The 23,837-nt window shown below is 39.9% G+C and overlaps 1 protein-coding gene across 1 annotated transcript in view; it reads left to right on the top strand.

Annotated features, from left to right (window-relative positions):
- The window catches only part of SCEL (sciellin), a 310,050-nt gene that overhangs the window by 227,335 nt on the left and 58,878 nt on the right, over positions 1-23,837 (top strand). The window contains exons 10-11 of the mRNA XM_061170721.1: positions 11,554-11,634; positions 13,461-13,526. Of these exons, the coding sequence (XP_061026704.1) occupies positions 11,554-11,634; positions 13,461-13,526 (147 nt within the window). The remainder of the gene's footprint in view (positions 1-11,553; positions 11,635-13,460; positions 13,527-23,837) is intronic.

The following is a 23,837-nucleotide window of genomic DNA, read 5'->3' as shown; positions in this document are numbered from 1 at the left end:
CTTTTTTTTATTATTGTATTTGTTATGGTGATCCATGATCAATGACCTTTGATGTTGCTGTTACAAAAAGATTGTGACATGCTGAAGGCTCAGACGATGGTTAGCATTTTTTAGCAATACAGTATTTTTAATTAAGGTGTGTACATCATTTTTTTAGACATAATGCTATTGCACACTTAATAGACTACAGTGTAGTGTAAACATACCTTTGATATGTGTTGGGAAATCAAAAAACTAGTTGTGACTTGCTTTATTGCGATATTCACTTTATTGAAGTGATCTGGAATTGAACCCACAGTATCTCTGAGGTGTGCCTATATTTCTCTAGCCATTTTATCTCAGCTGCCTTTGCTACCTCACCATCCTCTACCAAGCCCTTAAATGTTGATGTTCCTAAAGACTTAATATCTCTCTTCTCTTCTTGTTCAGTGCTCTGCCTTTTGACAAGTCATCCATGCCCATGACTTCAGCGGCCACTTGTATGCTCCTGACTCCTCCGTTTATATCCACTCCACACCTTGTCTCTGAGTTACCTTTGGTTAGTCAACTGCCTACTTGACACCTTCACTTAAATATCCCAAAAGTATTGCAGACTCAACAGGTTCAAAATGAAATTCATAATTCTCTTCACTAACCTTGTCCTCTATCTCAATAACACTATCCTCCAGTCAATTGATGTCCTTGAAATCTTGAAGTCTTTTTTATACCTTTCTTTCCTTAACCACCAATATCCAATCCATCAGCAAATCCTGTCAATTTACCTCCCAAATGCCTCTTGAATCTACATACCTCTCTCCATTTATATCATCATATCTCCCCTGAACTACAACAATAGCTACCTAAATATTCTCCCTTTATTCACCCTGATATCCACTCCCCTAATCTCTTGCCTACACAGTTGCCAGACTGATATTTTTAGAAGGATAGTTGGAACATATCACCCTCCTAAATAAAATAAATAAATAAAAATAAAATAAAATAAAAATATGACTCTTCATTGTTCTTAGAATAAAGACCCAAATCCTTAGCATGCCTGTCTTTACTTCCCTTCCATCCCTCGTCATTCCCCCTTGCCCTCTGTTCCAGTCACTTAATCTGTGTTAAATGTGCTATACTCCCACCTTCTACAGACCCTTAGCATATAAAGTTTCCTCTGCCCGGTATGCTGTCTTCTCCCCCATCCAGGGCACTATGTTCTTGGGGCCATGTTTTGATCTGATCTCTCTTCAAATTGGCACTTCTGACTGATCTCTGTTCTGTTGTCTCTTCTCCACATTAACTCAGACATTGAGGATGGTAGCTTCTTTTCTTTGATTTGTCCAAATACCATTTGCATTAACGTTTAAATAAAGATATAGGATGATGGGAGTAGCAATACATTGTAAAAGCCCAGACCAAACGATGTAAAATGTAGTTTTAGAGATTCCTGTTTGTAAGTTCTTTGGCCACTCCTGTAATTGACCATTTCTCATTGGTTGACATTTCTCTACAAGCCTGACCCTGTTGTTATTTTGCTCAGCAGCCCCCCTTCTTCTTTCTTCCACCTCTCTTTTTCTCTTTTTCACTTTCCTTTCTTCTTCTCTCCCCTCTAACCCCCACCCCCTAAATTCTTATTAATTACTTATGCCTGGTAGTTTAGTTGTCTTTTGCTGTCCCAGGCTATCCTCAGAGAATCTCATCCTCACAACCATACACAATGACATATCCACTCTTTGGGAAGTATTATATGCTACCTTTTAAAATAAAATTATTTTCTTGTGTCAAAACAAAATAAACATTCAATCATCCACACTTAAAACACCAAAACTGTCTCCCTTACTCCCCTTATTCAAAAGTCATTGTAGTGAATTCCAGGGACTTCACGGTGCTGATCAAAGAAAAAGATATGACCACTGCGGGGTGGGCAGTAGCAAACTAAGTGCTTTGACAGGTTTGCATGGAGAGGGAGTCATTCCCAGCATGAAACCTTCCAAAGATAACAGCACAGGGGCCATAACCCAAAAGGGGAGGAGGGCAAGGGAACTCCTGAGAGAGAGAAGGATCACAGAGGGAGCCTACATGTCTAGGTGTCAACGCTCAGCAGCATGGTGGGCAGTTCCTGGGTCAGAGAACTCTGAAGGGCAGCAGCAGCTTGGAGGATTTTATAGCTCCAAAAGTTGATAATATGGATGCACAGGTAACCATAACACAAGATCAGCTATGTGATCATGAGAAAAGCATCAACATTTTCTGGGAGCTCTGATGTGGTAGGGAGAGCTTCTAACAGAGGATTCAGGGGAAAGATCCTGAAAGAGGTGTGGGATTTGGGGGAAGCAGAGGAGTTACACAATGCCAGGTTTTCAAGCTCAGGGTGATTTTAAGCATAATGATGCCACCAACCGAGGTAGGAAGAAATGGGAGCAGAATTGGGAGTACACAATTGGTCGTAAGAAGCTGAATGTGCATTGGTTTGAGCAAGTGGTCTGGGATACTGAAAGGATGTATTTGTGGAGGTTAATTTCCAAGCAGTGAAAAACGGGAGAGGTGTTTAGGTGAGAGGTTGGTGCCTGAGATCCAGATTCGGGAATGATTCCAAAGATTTAAAATGTAGTATATTCAAAGAGAGGTTACCTATGGAGAAAATACTAAATGAGAAGAAAATGAAAGTTGAAGCATGATGTTTCTACACATCCAATGGTAGAGGAGAAACCGGAAGATAACTAGTGCAATTACGTGGTTAAGGTGAGGTGTGATGAGAGGTAGGCAGGGTGAAGGTAGAGGAGGTGGGCGCATTCTACCATCCAAAACCAGCCCATCCTTCAGAGTCTGGTCTGAATCTTAATTCCTCCACACAGCTTTCTCAGGCCAAAAGGTTGTTTTTAATCCTTTGAACTCAGAAAGTTAGTTTATTGTCTGCCACCCTCACTTGGCAATTAATTGTGCATTACCTTGAAACATTACTTTTTGCAGGCATACTCATCAACTAGATGGCATCATCTTATAACCCTTTGACTCATCAATAAATTTACCCATAGTAATTTATCAATAAGTACATATTGATTGATTAATTTTAATACATCTTAATAGGTTCTTCTTTTAAAATCTATTTATTTATTTTTGGCTGTGTTGGGTCTTCGTTGCTGCGCGCGGGCTTTCTCTAGTTGTGGTGAGCGGAGGCTACTCTTCGTTGCGGTGAGCGGGGGCTACTCTTCGTTGCGGTGCGCGGGCTTCTCATTGCGGTGGCTACTCTTGTTGCAGAGCACGGGCTCTAGGTGCATGTCCTCCAGTAGTTGTGTTGCACGGGTTTAGTTGTTCCGCGGCATGTGGGATCTTCCGGGACCAGGGCTCAAACCTGTGTCCCCTGCATTGGCAGGCGGATTCTTAACCACTGCACCACCAGGGAAGCCCAATACATCTTAGTATTTACAAGATAAGGAGTTTCCCTCGACCCGTTATTGTCTCTTTGTCATTAGGCTTTATTCTCTGTGTTTAAGATATGATGACTGTTTAAACAGCCCTCTTTCTCTCTCTTTCCAAAACGTTTGTTGAGCTCTGACTATGTGCTAGCAAAGGACTTTGCTAGAGGCCAGGAATACAAAAATGAGTAAGATCCAGTCCCTATTTCAAGAAACTCAAAGTCTGTCAGGGAGTCATTTTGAGACAGGAGTGCCACACATGAAGGCAGGCCCTGACTGAGAGTGGGTCCTGGGGGGTGATAAACACTGAGGTTGACATAGCCACAGAATATGGAGCATGGAGAGGGAGGCAATAGAGGATGTGTTTGGGGTACAGTGCGGTCAAAAGAGGACATGCCTGAGGTAAACCTTAAAGAATGAAATAAGAGTAAGCCAGGTGCAGAGGCGAGGTGGGGATGGAGCCATTCCAAGCAGAAAGGAGAGGAGGAGCAAAGGTTCTAATGCCAGAGAGCATGGGCTCTGAGCATGTGTGCACATGCGAGCTCACACATGCTTGCGTCTATTCGTGTGTGTAGAACTATGGGATTCCTATCTAAGAGGCATTCTCTGCACTCATCCATTATCAGTTATGTTTAGTGAGAGCAGTAAATCCAATAATTACAAATTCAATGCCATGTAGAAAAATGCCTTTTTGTGTAAGACATTATGGGTAGATATTTGTAATTTGTGATAAGCTTAGGTACCTTTTCAGAAGATTGCTTCTATTTTAAGAGGTAATGCTTTGCTTTTATGTAATTTGAGCTCTGTGTACTAAAGATTCTGAAATATGTATAAAAGAAAATATACATGTCATCAGTACAGAAATTTAGAAGGTCAGAGCCAGTGAAAGTTTTTCCTTTCCCACTTTTTTCATTTTAAGATTTATCAGAAAGCCTGACACAAAGCAGTTTGTCAGCAAGCACTAGTGTGTGTCTTAATTTTCCAAGTTCTTAAACTTTTTCTCATCTTCGAGTCTTTCAAAAGAGTGATAACATTTGCCAGGGCTTGAGCCAATGGTGTGGATGATAGGTGCCATTCATGAGAGATGCTCAGTCAAATCACAATAAAATATAGACACAACATTTCTAGGAAGTTGATATTAAAGTTGCTTCTGATTTCAGAACCCACCTTTCAATATTGGTATTCTGTTCATGGTAAATTCAAGTGCTTCTGATTCTGTATTTAGGTGACTTAGAGATGCAGTGCTTAAATGGCGTATGAAGCTCATTTAAGAAACTCACTGAAGCCCAGTGTAGGTAGTTGTTTAACAGACAATATGAATGTTTATGATGTTACCCATTCTAGTGATTCAGGAGCAACAGTGAAGCCATCACCACCACCAAAAAACCAATGTGTTTTTTTCTGCAGTCATTTCCAAAGACAGAAAAGAAACTATATAATATGTGATAAAATTAAAATAGTGGAAACACACATAGGTAATTATCATATTGTTAAATGCTTGCTACATACTTTCATAATTTCCCATCCATATTTGTTTCAACCTCTTCTCTTTCAGTGGTTTTCACTTCCACTTAGCTGATTGGTAGATTTGAAGGAGGAAAAAAAATCCTGATTGAGAAGTGGGTTGCCATGGCAACCTTGCACGACAATTATATTTTTCTGTCTGTAGCTATAAACGGTAAAATGTAGCCTTTCTAATTATGCTGCAACATTTTTAACTCTATTGGTACCAAACCTTCTACAAAGTTTGCTGTCACCCTAAATTAAATCATACTATATATTTATTTCTATCTCAACAAAAACCTTCTTGTATTAACTAGAATCTGTCATGTAAAAATTAGGAGTCTAATACTCTCAGTAAAATGTCAAAGTATAGTGATTTAAAAATCTTATCTGAATCCCTAGAATACACATTATAGACATTCAGAGTAATTAGAACATTAACCTGAGTCAAGGTTTATTATTTTTGAAAAGTCTTGTTTGAATAGAATGAGGAGAAAGCTAATTCAGAACGTGCTGCTATGAATTCTGCAATACTTGAAAATTTCTGTCCCTCTGTGTCTATTGGCAGCTAAAGTTTATTTGAGCTCTTATAGATCCAACCTAAATTGTACTAATTTACATTTTATTAACCACAAATGAATCTACACATGTTTAGAAAATGCAGTATATGAATGTTCAAGGTACTTAATCCATAGCAAGTCCTCAGGGCTCTGTGGAACTGAGGATTCCTTGAAATCACTCTGCTTTCCCATGGTCATGCAGTGGTTTACCAGCCACAGATCTGGACCAATCTCATCCTTTTGTAAATGAAGAATTCTTCATTCTTCAGATTCTTCAGAGAGGATCAGTGTTCTTTCCAGGATCAAATCAAAGTTAGTGGCAAAACTAGTGTAAAACATAGGTCTCTGGAATTTTAGTCCAGTGCATGCTCCATTGTTGTGGTGTGGCTCATTGAAATGGTCCTTGGCCACTGAAAGTGAGACATTGTTACAGCAATCATTCTTTTGAGCGAAGAATCTAAAGATTCGTTTGACTGTTTAGAATGCCTTGCGTTCTGTAAGCTCTTTGAGACCATGGACCACACCACACCTTTTCTAGTCTTTGAATGCCCAACTTTGCCTCATACGTTATGTGTCCTAACATTATAACGAGGGCAGTTGTGGAATAAGTGCTTTTTGAACTGATGCTTTCTTGGGCAAGGAAATAATGCAGGACAACCTATTGTTCTTAGATTTTCACTGGTCATACCTGGAAGAGTATTGGTTTGATACAGTGTGATAGAGGAAAAAGCATGGGATTTGACATGAGAAAGACTAGGTTAAAACCTTGGCTGAGTCACTAGCAGTGTGATCCAGGGCAAATTACTCACCTTTTTTTAGACTCAGTGAAAAAAAAAAAACATATACACTCCACAGGATAGATGTGTGCATTGAATAAAATAAAGTATGTGAGAACTTGGTCAAGTTGACATGTTACTCAAAAAATATAATTTCCCTCTCCTTTGCCATTGTTGGAATAAAAATTCTATTTGTGGGACACAAAAGCTAAGCATGATGGAAAGTGAAAAGAAAACTCACCATCAACTCTTAGAGTCAATTATTCTTTCAACCTTGACCTGTGCTGAGTAATAGAAATGTTCTTCTCAAAGTCAGTCTGGAACAGAAGTCACAGAGCCAAGCATGTTTTCCAAAAAAGCCGTAATGCAAAAAAGTGATGTTTGCAGCAGCATATTAAAATGAGGAAATATGAACAAGTTGACAGTGTTATTTCTATTAGCTCTGGCCTTTGGGCTACAATCTGCAAGTTTTCACATGTTGCTGGGGAAAGCTGCCTTTTGATTCCTGAAAATTATTCTTTATAATTATAGCCACTAGTGTGGTGTCATTGACCCTGCAAATGTCTTATGGGGTTGAGGGAAAGACAGAGGGGAGAACCAGGGTCGACTCATCCAAGCTTAAACAGTGTTTCTCAAAGTGGTGTTCAAACAGGATCATTCCACATGAATGTCTCTCGTTTTTGTCTCTTTAAAACATTCCGGGCCACAGCTTCCTGCCTCGCTCTCACATTCTAATGCCCCTGCTTGGCATGGCCTCGAGCTCCTGGCACAGCATGAATGACTCCTCTCATTGTCCTCAGGGCCGGGGTTCTGTCATCTGTGGCTGTCACTGCAGGGATGCAAATGAAAGCTCCTTTGAGGTGGATTGCCCTCAGTGTGGACTTGCCCTGGCCCAGGCCAACAGGCGTGTAAATGCATCACCCTCAGAAATAAATACGCTCCTCTGCTTTTCCTAGCCTTCACAACTGCACGCCTACCTTTTCTTTCCCCAAGCCATCTCTTTCCTGTGCACCCAGATCTTCTTCTCTACTCATCTTTGACTCTCAGACACACCCAGTCAATATTTACCCACCTCTTTGAGGGCTTAGCCACTTTACATGGAAGAAATTTAGCTTTTTATCAGTGTGATTCTGGCATAAGCAAAGTTGGGCACCATCCCTTGTCTCCTTTTTTGTAATCCTCCCTTCCTTCTTGTTACTGCTCTCCTGCCTGTTTTCAGATATCCAGTGCTTTTTCATTAATAGCTGGGACTGACCACCTTCTTACCCTTTCCTCTATCCCTGGAAGAGAAGCATATAATCAGCTAATCAACACAGATACATGAAACACACATTATCACTTGAGTGACATTACATTATTCCCAACGCAGGGATATGTTTTGAGAAGGGAAGATGATGGTAATCAATATAAATAAAATAACATCTAATTGTAAAATCTAACATTAGGTTAGAATGGGGCAGCTATTTTCCTGTAAATTATTTTTTCCCAGGCATATCATGTTACTCAATAGCTCATCTGAGCGCCCAGCACCTACTAGGTATTAGGTAGTGGAATCAACAATGGACAATGGACTTCTATGGGACAGCTAAACTTGAACAGATTTTAAAAGTTTTAGGTCGCTCTTCAGTACCCATTTTCCTCCTTACCAAATAGAATTTCAGCCAATCCCCCCACCTTTCAACACATCTTTCTTGGGCACCAACATCATATATAATCCTAGTACTTGGGATACAACTATACTTTTAGGGCTTTCAGTGCAGCCAGGGTGGAAACAAAAAAATTCTGTGTAATTCAGAACAGCATGGTATGGGTTGTGAAGAAGGTGTGCTATGGGAAGACATAGAAATGTATTCACTACAGCGTTGGGTACCACTACAGACAGTAATCCCCAAGATAGAGTCTGAAGGGTAAGGCGAGTATCCAGGTGAAAGGGAGAAGGAGGTATGCCCGAGAGAAGAGAGAATGTGCTGTTGTGGTGAGATGGGTTTAGGAAGTGCAAGTGGTTTGGCCCAGCTGCAGCGCTGGGTTTGTATGGGATGAGTGCAACAGCCACAGCACTTAAACTGAGCTAGGAGGTGCTCTAATGCTTTACGTGCCCTCCTGCTGGCTTCAAAGCCACCATCAACACAAGAACCAGAAGACCCACCAGGCTCTGTGTCTGCTTCTCCACGGCCCATCACCCAGGAACTCACTACCACACTGCCAGAAAGCTTCAGGACTAATTCCTTCATGTCCCCCATCCCTGTGGCCATGGATCCCCATGGGAACCCCGATCAGATCATTTCTTGTCACCTGGACCATCCCCACAGAGCTCTGTGCATCGCTGAACATGACCCAACCTAACAGCATCCCAACCCCTCGAACCCGTCCACGGAACCTTCCTGGATGCATCATCCAGTATCATCAAAACTCACTCCTCTTCAGGCTCGTCTCTCAGTGAGGGCTGCTTTTCTTCTAATCCCATGTATCACAGGGTCTGGAGGAAGAGGCGGGATCCTGTTTGCTCCATATTGCTACTTCCTATCAATTTTAACTCCCTCCTCCTTAAATCTCCTCATCCTCTTTGAAGCCATGCCATCATGAGCTTCTCTTCCTCACTGGAGTCATCCGAAGGTCTCTGAGCCACTCACCCTCACTCTGTGGAGACTTTGGCCCTGGGTTCATCGTCTCCCACAAATACCCCTCCTGTCATAATGCCTGGTGATTTCCAAATCCATGTAGTGGATCCTTCCCCATCCTGGCCTTTCACTTTCTTGATCTTCTCTCCAATGATCTTGTCCATTGTCCTACCCCAGCCCCCCGTAGATCTTGCCCTTGTAAGTAACCACGCACACTACAAAACTTCAATTTCAAAGCTTTCCCTTTCTGGCTTCCATTTTCTATCTACTCATTTTATCTACTCTATCCAGCTCAGTCCCTCTAGTCCTCTGATTCCAGTTCTCCAGCCCCACCACAACCACCAATCCATTGATTCTACCATCTTTTCACAGCTCCTCTCCCCTCATATCCTCAGTTCCCTCCATGTCCGTCTCAGATCCCACGGTCCCTTGCTGCAATTGCTTCCTTGCGTACCCCTTCCCTTGTCATCATTCTTTGTTCCACTTTCTTGGCTGAATTAGAAACTTCGTTAAATCCAACTCTCTGTTTAGTCCATTCCTGCTCCTAAAGCTGCTGAACGTGGCAAAAGAAAACAATGGCTACTAGCCTTATTTTAATTCCATGAGCCTTAACCTCAACTAAGCCATTGGTGTTGCCCAAAGAGTCCTTGAAAGGCAGCACGGCTGGGGGAGGGCTTATGGAGCCAGACTTCCTGGTTTGGATTTCTCACTCTGCCCCTTACCAGCTGTATCATCATGGGTTATTTATTTTCACTTTCTGTGCCTCAGTCTTTTCATCTGTAAAATAGGAAGAAGCAGAATACTTACCTCTGGGATTGAAGCAAGGATCAAATGAGTGAGCTCTCTGTGCTTCCATCCAAGACCAACCTCCCCCCTTGTGCCCTAGGTCTCCTGGTTTCCCAAGTCTAGCAATTTTCTGCTCACTCTCCTGCACCATCAAATTTACTGTCTTAACTGGATCATTCCCATCAACATATCTACATACTCTAGTAACCTTCCTTGACCTATCAGCCTTCAGGTAACTTCCCATTTTTCTCTTCCCTCTTCACTGCAAAATGCCTCAAAAGAAGTATCTACATCAATGCCTCTGCCTCCCATTTTGCCTTAAATCCACTCCTAGAAGGTTTTTTCACCACTGCTCCATCAAAACCGCCCTTATCTGGGTTAACAATGACCACCATATTGCCAACACCATGGTAACTCCCCACTCTTGTTTGATTTGCTCTGTCCGTAGCATTTGGCATGGCCAAATGCAGCTTGACAGATCAAATGCTTCTTGAAACACTTGTCTCACTTGACTTCCCGGAACCACACCCTCATATTTCTCTTCTCCTTGGCTACTTCTTTTCAGACTCTTTTACTGTTTCCCTCTCATATTCTTGACGTCCGGACATTGCAGGGGTCAGGGGTCGCTTGGCCCTCTTTTCGTCTCTACCTGCACTGACTTCCTTGGTGATCTCATCCAGTTTCAAGGGTTAGAGGCCATCTCGAACCTGATGATGCCCATATTTATATGCTCTTCCTCCGATATCCTCATGGCTCATTTTACCACTTCCTTCAGGTCTTGGCTCAAATTTCACCTCACAGACAGGTGTTCCCACACCATCACTCTATATTCTCTTACTCTGTTTTATTTTCTTCTTAGTACTTTTCTTCATCTGTCATATATTTATTTGTGTATTGAAAGCCTTTTGAGAACAGGGGAATCATCCACTTTGTAGAGTGCTGTGTGCATAGAAAGCTACCAATAAATGTGTTAAATAAAATCATGATTTCATTCAGTCCTGACAACACCCCAACAATCCCATTGGAAGAGTTATTACAAATGAAGAAATGGAATCAGTTTAGGCCATTGTCACACAGCTGGCAATTCAGGCAGCCTGACCCCAGAGCCTACCTGCTCCCTGCAGGTAGCTGCAGGTAGCACTCCCTGCTTAGGCGCTGCAGAAGCCAGAGGGGTACAGAGAGTCTAGATCACAGGGATACTTTTATGGAATTTATCTTGAGGATAATGGGGAACCACTGAGGTGGGAGTTTCAGGGTGGGGGAGTGACGTGCCCTAGGTAAAGTTCTGACTCCCTCCCATATATGCCCATAATTGCCTGCTCTAGTTCCTGGGTGATCAAATCATGCCAGCTCAGAGGCTGCCTTGGCACTTTGTTGGAAAGTTTAGGCTGACAGTGTATGTAAGCTTTGCCAGCATCAAACTGGCCTGTGCTGACAATATTTAAGTCCAATTTAGTTAAGAGCTTCAAATCAACTTCACCTTGAGGTCTGTGGAATTAAAAACCTTTCTTGCTGTTTCCGTAGCAGCTTGATAGTTGGCATAATTCCTAAGGAAGCTTATATGTTAATGCCCAAGAACCATTTACTATGCTATGCGCTGCTGACCCAAAATGTCACAACTTGAGTGAGACAGTCTAGTAAAATATTAAGCTGTTTAAAGAACACATTATGTTTCAAACTATAGTTGGGGAAGACAGGGTTTCCAAAAATCTGATTAAATGAACTTTAAAAATACCTGTAATTTGACTTATTTAAAGTTTAGAGCTCCAAAGATCCTGGCCTTTCAGGTAGCTCATGCACAGGGGTTGTAAGATGCATGAGATATTTCCATATAGACAATAAATGCATTTGGTGAATAGATGCTAAAATTTACTGTGTTTCCATGGTGAAATGAACTGCTGTTTCTGTTCTGAAGGGAACCAACTGTTCACCCTCCAATACCTCCAAAGCCCAGTTCTTCAGTTTCATCTCCTAACCAGCTGAGGCAGGATAACAGGTAAGACCTAGCACTCCAGAATTTCTTGCAAAATGAAGTTCAAGGGAAATGAAAGCAAATGAATTGTGACTTGTTTTGTGCAAAGCGTGGGTATCTTTAGTGTGCATATTCACTGAAGAAGCACTTGGAAAGATTTTCTAATTCTATTTGCCCACACAAACGTGTATTTATGTTTGTCGTTGGATACTTATGGCCATTACTTGTCTTATGGAAGTACACTTTCAATATAGAAACTAAACAGTAGTCATGTCCAGGAAGTGGGTAGTTCTTTAGTCTTATTTTAATTGAGACATTTGTAATTTATTTCAAAACTATCACAAATTTTGAAAAAATGTTCTAATTAACTTGTCTCCGAACCAAGAAAAAGAGACAGACTTGCTTTTCTACTTTGAATCTCCAGTGCTCTATAATTAATACTTAAAAACAAATTCAGAGATCTGAACATCTTCCCATGTGTTCCTGTTAAACAGTTTAATCGTATCGAACTGTTTTTCAAGACCTACATGGCACATTTCCATTATTATTGAGAGATTTAAAAAATGGTATCTCAATGAAGACTGATTACATTAGATTCTCTTAATGGCCTGCCTTTGATTCTTTTGTAGTTTTACTTTTTGATGGTGATTCTTTTGACAACACGCAATACAATTTGAGAACTATTCTTTATTAAGAGGGTAACTTCAGCCAGAAAATGCTGATTGGGTGGCAGGGCTATGTAGCTTTAGGCATTCAACCTAACGTGTTAAAAACCCAGGTCTGAATTTCTATTCAGTGAAACTTCACAGTACCTTTGAAATTTTGTCCTTGGGAGGAGAGGATACTTTTTTTTAATGTTAAGAGAATACTTCTTCATTGAATTAATTAAAATATAGGCCAGATTTATAATTTTTAATTTGTGCAATGGTTATAATTATACTCTTAAAAATAACTTCTCAGGCTTTCTATCTTACATTATTTTTCCTTTTACTTTGATAGTACTGAACAACTAAATCTTAATTTGAATAGGATTTTTTAGGGGGCTAAAAAAAGTTGGTGTTAGTACCACCTAAATTCTAAACTGAAACTCGGGACTCTAGAGCAGTGACCTTGTACAGATTCAAAAGAAGCTAGATTTCATGGGAATTGGTCTAATCCATTTTTACTACTCTAATTTATTTCTTCCACAAATATCTTAAATATAAAATGAGGACAACTTGCATGTTAAAACCCTGATTACTTTAATCACAGCAAGATGACTTTAATGAAAGAATATGAAAGGGAAGTGTTTCCTATGTAATTAACACATGTCCTCAGGAGTACCAAAAAATAGTTGAATATAATTTCTTGAGAAAAAGCAAGAATGTATAAGTAGGCCAATCAGATACTTAGAAAAAGAGCAGAGAAAAGTCTTATATCACAAATTGTAACAGAACCTAGCACTGTAAAATTTAATTCTAACAACTCAATGTGGTCTTTCTCAATGTGGTGGGTGTACTGGAAATATGAAAGTGTTTACCATCTTATCTGAGCAAACATATTTCTTGATAGTATTCAAACGGGATAAGTCTTTGAGAAAAATATCCCTCTGATACCTAACAAAAAATAATTCTTATTATTTGAAATATTGTATTATTATCTAATAGAGATAAGTGTAAAAATGCTTTATTGATGACTGGCAACTAAAATAAAATGAACATGAACATATTTAGAAGATTTTTATCTCCAGTAGTGCTATTGTTCAAACACACTTTCATCTCTTTGAATGTAAATGTTTTCTCATAAATTTAAATCTAACAGAGAAGTGTTTTCTTACCTAACAGACATTATCTTTAACTTGAAAAATATAGGCAGATATGTCCACCTAAGCCAAGTGCATATACAGAAACCAACAGATCTTCTGAAAGAAATATAAGGTACAGTGATCTATATCTATATCTATATATCTATATCTGTGTAATTGTAGATATGATAAAGTATGCTTTATTGGAACACTTAAACATACCTAAAATTAATAATAAAATAGACAAAATCAGTTTTCCAGCTGACTTCAATAGTGGGTAATAAATGTTTTTATATGTACCTACAGAATTTTATTCCTTTTATTTCTATTCTAAGCATTACATTATGAGCAACCAAAATTGTCTGAACATGATAACAGAATAAGATCAAACCCCTTAAGACAGGAAAACATCTCTTTATTCCCAGCACTTGTCCCAAGGTTTATGATACAGCTGTTGTTGATGTGTAAGTGAATAGGTGGAAATATAGTTATTTGATTGAACATCTGACAGATACTTTCACCTCATATAAGGGACTAATTGATCATCTGAATATGTTGCTTAATGTTGCTTAATGCTCCTTGGTTGGTAGAAAAACTTCGGAACATGTTTCTGTGTTTACTTTTGCAGTTAATTGAATTTTCTTTTCCATATCCTATTTTTTTAATATACACTCTTTTTTTTTTAGATTCTTTTCCCATATAGGCCATGACAGAGTATTAAGTAGAGTTCTCTGTGCTATACAGCAGGTTCTTATTAGTTATCTATTTTATATATAGTAGTGTGTATATGTCAATCCCAATCTCCCAATTTATCCACATCCTTTTTAAGAATATAAATTCTGTACAACCAATATATGACTTTAGGAGAAACTGTAGTTATTTCAGTGAGCAGTAGATGGCAGAGCCAATGCCCAGGTGGAGTGACTGGTGTGTGTGTGTGTGTGTGTGTGTGTGTGTGTGTGTGAATGCCATGAGCTGATATGACAGACTATTTTGTTATTCAGTTAAACTCAGTAAGTCCTGATAACACTTGGAGTTTTGCTTTCTTCACTGAACACAGATAAGACATTTTAGCTCCTTCTAAGATAGCTCTACTGTCATTGACTTGAGTTTATTTGTTTGAAGGAGTCAGGATCTTGAAAACACCGTCAAAGTGGACACTTCATTTCAGAAAGCTGACAAGGGGTGAGAGCTCAAGAGCTTCTGAACTTGCATTTTTCTTCTCTTTTTGTTTCAAATGCTGTTTATCACATATAATTTCAAAGAAGAAAGACTCAGTCAGTCTCTCTAGATTAGCGGCCCTGAGAAATGGGTGTTACTAACATTTATGGACACTCTTCATCCTCTGCTTTCTCTTCTGGTGAGTAATGCTCATCCCGGTCACCGTAGTTGTCCATGGTGATGAACTTACTCCAAACCCCCAGGCCTGTATTTATGTTGCTGACCCAGATCTTTATTTGTCTCCCCAGCAACCCCATTTAGAATGTCCTAGGCTATTTTCAACTGCCTCCCCAAATGTGCTATTTCCTGCCTTCTCTCTTTTCTTTCATTTAGGCAAGATCACCTTTCTGGAACCATTTTTTTTTTTAACATCTTTATTGGAGTATAATTGCTTCACAATGATGTGTTAGTTTCTGCTGTATAACAAAGTGAATCAGCTATATGTATACATATATCCCCATATCTCTTCCCTCTTGCATCTCCCTCCCTCCCACCCTCCCTATCCCACCCCTCTAGGTGGTCACAGAGCACCGAGCTGATCTCCCTGTGCTATGCGACTACTTCCCACTAGCTATCTATTTTACGTTTGGTAGTGTATATATGTCCATGCCACTCTCTCACTTTGTCCCAGCTTACCCTTCCCCCGCCTCGTGTCCTCAAGTCCATTCTCTACGTCTACGTCTCTATTACTGTTCTGCCCCTAGGTACTTCAGTACCATTTTTTTTTTTTTTTTTTAGATTCCATATATATGTGTTAGCATACAGTATTTGTTTTTCTCTTTCTGACTCATTTCACTCTGTATGACAGTCTCTAGGTCCATCCACCTCACTACAAATAACTCAATTTTGTTTCTTTTTAAGGCTGAGTAATATTCCATTGTATATATGTGCCACATCTTCTTTATCCATTCATCTGTTGATGGACACTTAGGGTGCTTCCATGTCCTGGCTATTGTAAATAGAGCTGCAATGAACACTGTGGTACATGTCTCTCTTTGAATTATGGTTTTCTCAAGGGATATGCCCAGTAGAGGGATTGCTGGGTCATATGGTAGTTCTATTTTTAGTTTTTTAAGGAAATTCCACACTGTTCTCCATAGTGGCTGTATCAATTTACATTCTCACCAACAGTGCAAGAGGGTTCCCTTTTCTCCACACCCTCTCCAGCATTTATTGTTTGTAGATTTTGTGATGATGCCCATTCTGACCGGTGTGAGGTGATACCTCATTGTAGTTTTGACTTGCATTTCTCTAATGATTAGTGATGTTGAGCATCCTTTCATATGTTTGTTGGCAATCTGTATATCTTCTTTGGAGAAATGTTCATTCAGGTCTTCTGCCCATTTTTGGATTCGGTTGTTTGTTTTTTGATATTGAGCTGTATGAGCTGCTTGTATATTTTGGAGATTAATCCTCTGTCAGTTGCTTCGTCTGCAAATATTTTCTCCCATTCTGAGGGGTGTCTTTTCATCCTGTTTATGGTTTCCTTTGCTGTGCAAAAGCTTTTAAGTTTCATTAGGTCCCATTTGTTTATTTTTGTTTTTATTTCCATTTCTCTAGGAGGTGGGTCAAAAAGGATCTTGCTGTGATTTATGTCATAGAGTGTTCTTCCTATGTTTTCCTCTAAGAGTTCTATATTGTCTGGCCTTACATTTAGGTCTTTAATCCATTTTGAGTTTATTTTTGTGTACGGTGTTAGGGAGTGTTCTAATTTCATTCTTTTCATGTAGCTGTCCAGTTTCCCCAGCACCAGTTATTGAAGAGGCTGTCTTTTCTCCATTGTGTACTCTTGCCTCCTTTATCAAAGATAAGGTGACCATATGTGCATGGGTTTATCTCTGGTCCTTCTATCCTGTTCCATTGATCTATATTTCTGTTTTTGTGCCAGTACTATACTGTCTTCATTACTGTAGCTTTGTAGTATAGTCTGAAGTCAGGGAGCCTAATTCCTCCAGCTCTGTTTTTCTTTCTCAAGATTGCTTTGGCTATTTGGGGTCTTTTATGTTTCCATACACGTTGTGAAATTTTTAGTTCTAGTTCTGTGAAAACTGCCATTGGTAGTTTGATAGGGATTGCACTGAATCTGTAGATTGCTTTGGGTAGTATAGTGATTTTCACAATGTTGATTCTTCCAATCCAAGAACATGTTACATCTCTCCATCTGTTTGTATCATCTTTAATTTCTTTCATCAGTGTCTTATAGTTTTCTACATACAGGTCTTTGGTCTCCTTAGATAGGTTTATTCCTAGGTATTTTATTCTTTTTGTTGCAATGGTGAATGGGAGTGTTTCCTTAATTTCTCTTTCAAATTTTTCATCATTAGTGTATAGGAATGCAAGAGATTTCTGTGCATTAATATTGCATCCTGCTACTTTACCACATTGATTGATTAGCTCTAGTAGTTTTCTGGTAACATCTTTAGGATTCTCTATGTATAGTACCATGTCATCAACAAACAGTGACAGTTTTACTTCTTCTTTTCTGATTTGGATTCCTTTTATTTCTTTTTCTTCTCTGATTGTTGTGGCTAAAACTTCCAAAACAATGTTGAATAATAGTGGTGAGAGTGGCCAACCTGTCTTGTTCCTGATCTTACTGAAAATGGTTTCAGTTTTTCACCATTGAGAATGATGTTGGCTGTGGGTTTGTCATATATGGTCTTTATTATGTTGAGGTAAGTTCCCTCTATGCCTACCTTCTGGAGGGTTTTTATCATAAATGGGTGTTGAATTTTGTCGAAAGCTTTTTCTGCATCTATTGAGATAATCATATGGTTTTTCTCCTTCAATTTGTTAATATGGGTTATCACATTGATTGATTTGCGTATGTTGAAGAATTCTTGCATTCCTGAGATAACCCCACTTGATCATGGTGTATGATCCTTTTAATGTGCTGTTGGATTCTGTTTGCTACTATTTTGTTGAGGATTTTTGCATCTATGTTCCTCAGTGATATTGCCCTGTAGTTTTCCTTTTTTTGTAACATCTTTGTCTGATCTTGGTATCAGGGTGATGGTGTCCTTGTAGAATGAGTTTGGGAGTGTTCCTCCCTCTGCTATATTTTGGAAGAGTTTGAGAAGGATAGGTGTTAGCTCTTCTGTAAATGTTTGATAGAATTCACCTGTGAAGCCATCTGGTCCTAGGCTGTTTTTTCTTGGAAGATTTTTAATCACAGTCTCAATTTCAGTGCTTGTGATTGGTCTGTTTATATTTTATATTTCTTCCTGGCTCAGTCTCGGAAGGTTGTGCTTTTCGAAGAATGTGTCCATTTCTTCCAGATTGTCCATTTTATTGGCATAGAGTTGCTTGTAGTAATCTCTCATGATCCTTTGTATTTCTGCAGTGTCAGTTGTTACTTTTTCTTTTTCATTTCTAATTCTGTTGATTTGAGTCTTCTCCCTTTTTTTCTTGATGCGTATGGCTAATGGTTTATCAATTTTGTTTATCTTCTCAAATAACCAGGTTTTTAGTTTTATTGATCTTTGCTATCATTTCCTTCATTTCTTTTTCATTTATTTCTGATCTGATCTTTATGATTTCTTTCCTTCTACTAACTTTGGATTTGTTTTTTTCTTCTTTCTCTAATTGCTTTAGGTGTAAGGTTAGGTTGTTTATTTAAGATGTTTCTTGTTTTCTGAGGTAGGATTGTATTGCTATAAACTTCCCTCATAGAACTGCTTTTGCTGCATCCCATAGGTTTTGGGTTGTCGTGTTTTCATTGTCATTTGTCTCTAGGTACTTTCTGATTTCATCTTTGATTCCTTCAGTGATCTCTTGGTTATTTAGTAATGTATTGTTTAGCCTCCATGTGTTTGTGTTTTTTACTTTTTTTTTCCCCCTGTAACTGATTTCTAATCTCATAGCGGTTTGGTCAGAAAGGATACTTGATACGATTTCAGTTTTGTTAAATTTACCAAGGCTTGACTGTGACCCAAGATATGATCTACCCTGGAGAATGTTCCCTGAGCACTTGAGAAGAAAGAGTTCTCTGTTGTTTTTGGATGCAATGTGCTATAAATATCAATAAGTCCATCTTGTTTAATGTATCATTTAAAGCTTGTGTTTCCTTATTTATTTTCATTTTGGATGATCTGTCCATTGGTGAAAGTGGGGTGTTAAAGTCTCCTACTATGATTGTGTTGCTGTCGATTTCCCCTTTTATGGCTGTTAGCATTTGCCTTTTGTATTGAGGTACTCCTATGTTGGGTGCATAAATATTTACAATTGTTATATCTTCCTCTTGGATTGATCCCTTGATCATTATGTAGTGTCCTTCTTTGTCTCTTGTAATAGTATAGTCTTTATTTTAAAGTTTTTTTTGTCTGATATGAGAATTGCTACTCCAGCTTTCTTTTAATTTCCACTTGCATGGAATATCTATTTCCATCCCCTCACTTTCAGTCTGTATGTGTCCCTAGGTCTGAAGTGGGTGTCTGGTAAACAGCGTATATACGGGTCTTGTTTTTGCATCCATTCAGCCAGTCTATGTCTTTTGGTTGGAGCATTTATTCCATTTACCTTTAAGGCAATTATCGATATGTATGTTCCTATTACCATTTTCTTAATTGTTTTGGGTTTGTTATTTTAGGTCTTTTCCTTCTCTTGTGTTTCCTGCCTAGAGAAGTTCCTTTAGTATTTGTTGTAAAGCTGGTTTGGTGGTGCTGAATTCTCTTAGCTTTTGCTTGTCTGTAAAGGTTTTAATTTCTCCATTGAATCTGAATGAGATCCTTGCTGGCTAGAGTAATCTTGGTTGTAGGTTTTTCCCTTTCATCACTTTAAATATGTCCTGCCACACCCTTCTGGGTTGCAGAGTTTCTGCTGAAAGATCAGCTGTTTATCTTATGCGGACTCCCTTGTATGTTATTTGTTGTTTTTCCCTTGCTGCGTTCAATATTTTTTCTTTGTATTTAATTTTTGATAATTTGATTAATATGTGCCTTGGTGTTTTTCTCCTTGGACTTATCCTGTATGGAACTCTCTGCTCTTCCTGGACTTATTGACTACTTCCTTGCCGATATTATGGAAGTTTTAACTATAATCTCTTCAAATATTTTCTCAGTCCCTTTCTTTTTCTCTTCTTCTTCTGGGACCCCTATAATTCGAATATCGGTGCATTTAATGTTGTCCCAGAGGTCTCTGAGACTGTCCTCAATTCTTTTCATTCTTTTTTCTGTATTCTGCTCTGTGGTAGTTATTTCCACTATTTTATCTTCCAGGTCACTTATCTATTCCTCTGCCGCAGTTATTCTTCAATTGATTCCTTCCAGAGAATTTTTAATTTCATTTATTGTGTTGTTCCTCATTGTTTGTTTGCACTTTAGTTCTTCTAGGTCCCTGTTAAATGTTTCTTGTATTTTCTCCCTCTATTTCCAAGATTTTGGATCATCTTTACTATCATTACTCTGAATTCTTTTTCAGGTAGACTGCCTATTTCCTCTTCAGTTGTTTGGTCTGGTGGGTTTTTACCTTGCTCCTTCATCTGCTGTGTATTTCTCTGTCTTCTCATTTTGCTTAACTTACTGTGTTTGGGGTCTCCTTTTCACAGGCTGCAGGTTCATAGTTCCCGTTGTTTTTGGTGTCTGCCCCCAGTGGGTAAGGTTGGTTCATTGGGTTGTGTAGGATTCCTGGTGCAGGGGACTGCTGCCTGTGTTCTGGTGGATGAGGCTGGATCTTGTCTTTCTGGTGGGCAGGAGCGTGTCCGGTGGTGTGTTTTGTGGTGTCTGTGAACTTAGTATGACTTTAGGCAGCCTCTCTGCTAATGGGTGGGGTTATTTTCCTGTCTTGCTAGTTGTTTGGCATGGGGCGTCCAGCACTGGTTGTTGAGTGGAGCTGGGTCTTAGTATTGAGATGGAGATCTCTGGGAGAGCTCTCACTGATTGATATTACGTGGAGCCAGGAGGTCTCTGGTGGACCAATATCCTGAAATCGGCTCTCCCACCTCGGAGACTCAGGCCTGACACCCGGCCGGAGCACCAAGACCCTGTCAGCCACACAGCTCAGAAGAAAAGGGAGAAAAAACAAAGAAAAAAAGAAAAACATGAAAGAAAGAAAATAATTAAAATTAAAAAAAATATTTATTTATTAAAATAAAAAAAATTAAAAGGTAATAATAAAAAGAAAAGAAATGAGCAACCAAACCAATAAACAATTCCACCAATGATAACAAGCACTAAAAACTATACTTAAAAAAAAAAAAAAAAGGACAGATAGAACCCTAGGACAAATGGTAAAAGAAAACCTATACAGACAAAATCATACAAAGAAGCATACATATACATACTCACAAAAAGAGAAAAAGAAAAAAAAAAATATATATATATAAAATAAAGGAAGAGAGCAACCAAATCAATAAACAAATCTACCAATTATAATAAGCTCTTAATACTAAACTGAGGTAAACATAAAACCAGAAAAAAATTAGATGCAGAAAGCAAACCCCAAGTCTACAGTTGCTCCCAAAGTCCATTGCCTCAATTTTGGGATGATTCGTTGTCTATTAAAGTATTCCACAGATGCAGGGTACATCAAGTTGATTGTGGAGATATAATCCGCTGCTCCTGAGGCTGCTGGGAGAGATTTCCCTTTCTCGTCTTTGTTTGCACAGCTCCTGGGGTTCAGCTTTGGATTTGGCCCCGTCTCTGCGTGTAGATCGCCTGAGGACGTCTGTTCTTCACTCAGACAGGACAGCATTAAAGTAGCAGCTGATTAGGGGGCTCTGGCTCACTCAGGTGGGGTGGAGGGAGGGGTACGGAGTGCGGGGCGAGCCTGCGGCGGCAGAGACCGGCATGACGTTGCACCAGCCTGAGGTGCGCCGTGTGTTCTCCTGGGGAAGTTGTCCCTGGATCACGGGACCCTGGCAGTGGAGGGCTGCACAGGCTCCCAGGAGAGGAGGTGTGGATAGTGACCTGTGCTTGCACATAGGCTTCTTGGTGGCAGCAGCAGCAGCCTTAGCGTTTCATGCCCGTCTCTGGGGTCCGCGCTGATAGACGCGGTTCGCGCCCATCTCTGGAGCTCGTTTAGGCGGTGCTCTGAATCCCCTCTCCTCGTGTACCCCGAAACAATGGCCTCTTGCCTCTTAGGCGGCTCCAGACTTTTTCCCGGACTCCCTCCCGGCTAGCTGTGGCTCACTAGCCCCCTTCAGGCTGTGTTCACGCCGCCAACCCCAGTCCTCTCCCTGCGATCCGACCTCCAAAGCCCGAGCCTCAGCTCCCAGCCCCCATCTGCCCCAGCAGGAGAGCAGACAAGTCTCTCATGCTGGTGAGTGCTGGTCGGCACCGATTCTCTGTGCGGGAATCTCTCCGCTTTGCCCTCTGCACCCCTGTTGCTGCGCTCTCCTCCATGGCTCCGAAGCTTCCCGCCCCCCCGCCCACCCCCGTCTCCACCAGTGAAGGAGCTTCCTAGTGTGTGGAAACTTTTCCTCCTTCAGCTCCCTCCCAGAGGTGCAGGTCCCATCCCTATTCTTTTGTCTCTTTTTTCTTTTTTCTTTTGCCCTACCCAGGTACGTGGGGAGTTTCTTGCCTTTTGGGAAGTCTGAGGTCTTCTGCCAGTGTTCAGTAGGTGTTCTGTAGGAGTTGTTCCACATGTAGATGTATTTTTGATGTATATGTGGGGAGGAAGGTGATCTCCACATCTTACTCCTCCGCCATCTTGAAGGTCCCGCCCGAAATCATTTTTGATTCTTTCATGTCTTGACCCCTTTGTGTAGTATTAGGCACATATGGATTAAATGTCTAAAATGCCCTGCACACCCCCATGACCTCACCCCAGTTCAAACCCTCATTGGTTCCATCACAGGTTATCAGAATAGGTATCCAGATTGACTTACACTCCTCGCCTCTCCCCCCAGTAGACCATTACTACCCATCACTGCCAGCGTTTTCTTTCTACGATTCTGCTGGAAAAATAACTCCACCTGGCTGCCCATTGCCTGTTCAATTACATATAACCTCATTCAATGCCTTTGTTAACCTGTCTCCAACCTAATATTCCTTAGCAATTTCTGACTTCATCCTTACATTTATCCTGCATGCAGTCTCAAATTTAATCACTTCCTTTCTGTAGTTTCCAGAGCCTCTGCCTTTGTTTATACCATTCCAGCCACATGGTGGCCTTTTCCAACCTCAAGGCCACCATATCCATCCATCCAAGTCCTACCCATCTTTCAAGATCCAGATCACATACCACCTCCTCTGTGAAGTCTTCTCTGAGTGATCCAGTGAGATGTGACTTCTGCCTCTCTAAGCTATTAGAGCCCCATTACTCATATTATATAACAACTAATCATATTTGGTATAGTTTCATGGTATTTATGTAAATGTCTCATCTTTGTTACCTCTTTAATCTCTTAGAGCAGATATTTTGTCTTACCATCTGTCATCTGCAAAGTCTGACACAATGTTTTGTGCAAAGTAGAAGTGTTTATATAGTAGATAATGGTAAAACAATGATGAGCAGTGAGAAAACCTTGAGTATAAACATTCCATAGTTTAAATCCTGTGCCTACAAAATTTTTCCTTGTTTAATGGAATTTAGCAGTGCTAAGAATGTTATTAAGGATTGCAGTCTCAGTCAAAGAACTGAAGAGAAGAAACAGAAGTGACACTTAGCTCTTCGCTGCAAACTCATAGACAAAGTAGTAGCTCTAGATCCAGACAGAGATAGTCGAAAATATCCTGAATGTTTTCATTTCTTTGTTGTCTAAGTGCCTAGATCTCTAATTTTATTGACTTATTTTTGTTTGAGGTAATATTTTATTTTTAATAGGGATTGGACAGTTTTTTTGACTGGATAGTTTTTTGGTGGGTGTTTAAGGGAGAGATAGGTGAGCGACGCTGAAGGGCACTTATGGTTTGGCGCAAGTCAAACAAAAACAGTGAGAGCTGCAGTTAGTTTAACTTTTCTGTCCCCTCTCCCTCACCAGGATGCACGAATTCCACAGCCAGATACGTTCTTCATGGGGAGAAGCTGTTGCTTTGACGTGGGCCAGGGGAAATGTCTTTTGCATCGATAGCTGAGAAGCGTTACTGTGGACTGTCTAGAGGGATGAGATATAGCTGTATTTATCTTAGTTGCTTTGTAATACTCCTTTGAAAAATGAACTCTTACTCTTATCTGACTAAGAACATTTAATTTATTGTAAATGCAATGGTGAAATTTAATATCCAAACTTTCATCAATTTAAGGCCATTTTGAAAGCTCAACTCCTTTGTTCAGAATGCAGCCC

This window comes from Eubalaena glacialis, chromosome 16 (genome assembly GCF_028564815.1).
Source record: "Eubalaena glacialis isolate mEubGla1 chromosome 16, mEubGla1.1.hap2.+ XY, whole genome shotgun sequence".
Classification (NCBI taxonomy): Eukaryota; Metazoa; Chordata; class Mammalia; order Artiodactyla; family Balaenidae; genus Eubalaena; species Eubalaena glacialis.
Note: the sequence above shows the minus strand (reverse complement) of the source record. Positions and strands in the feature narration are given on the sequence as shown.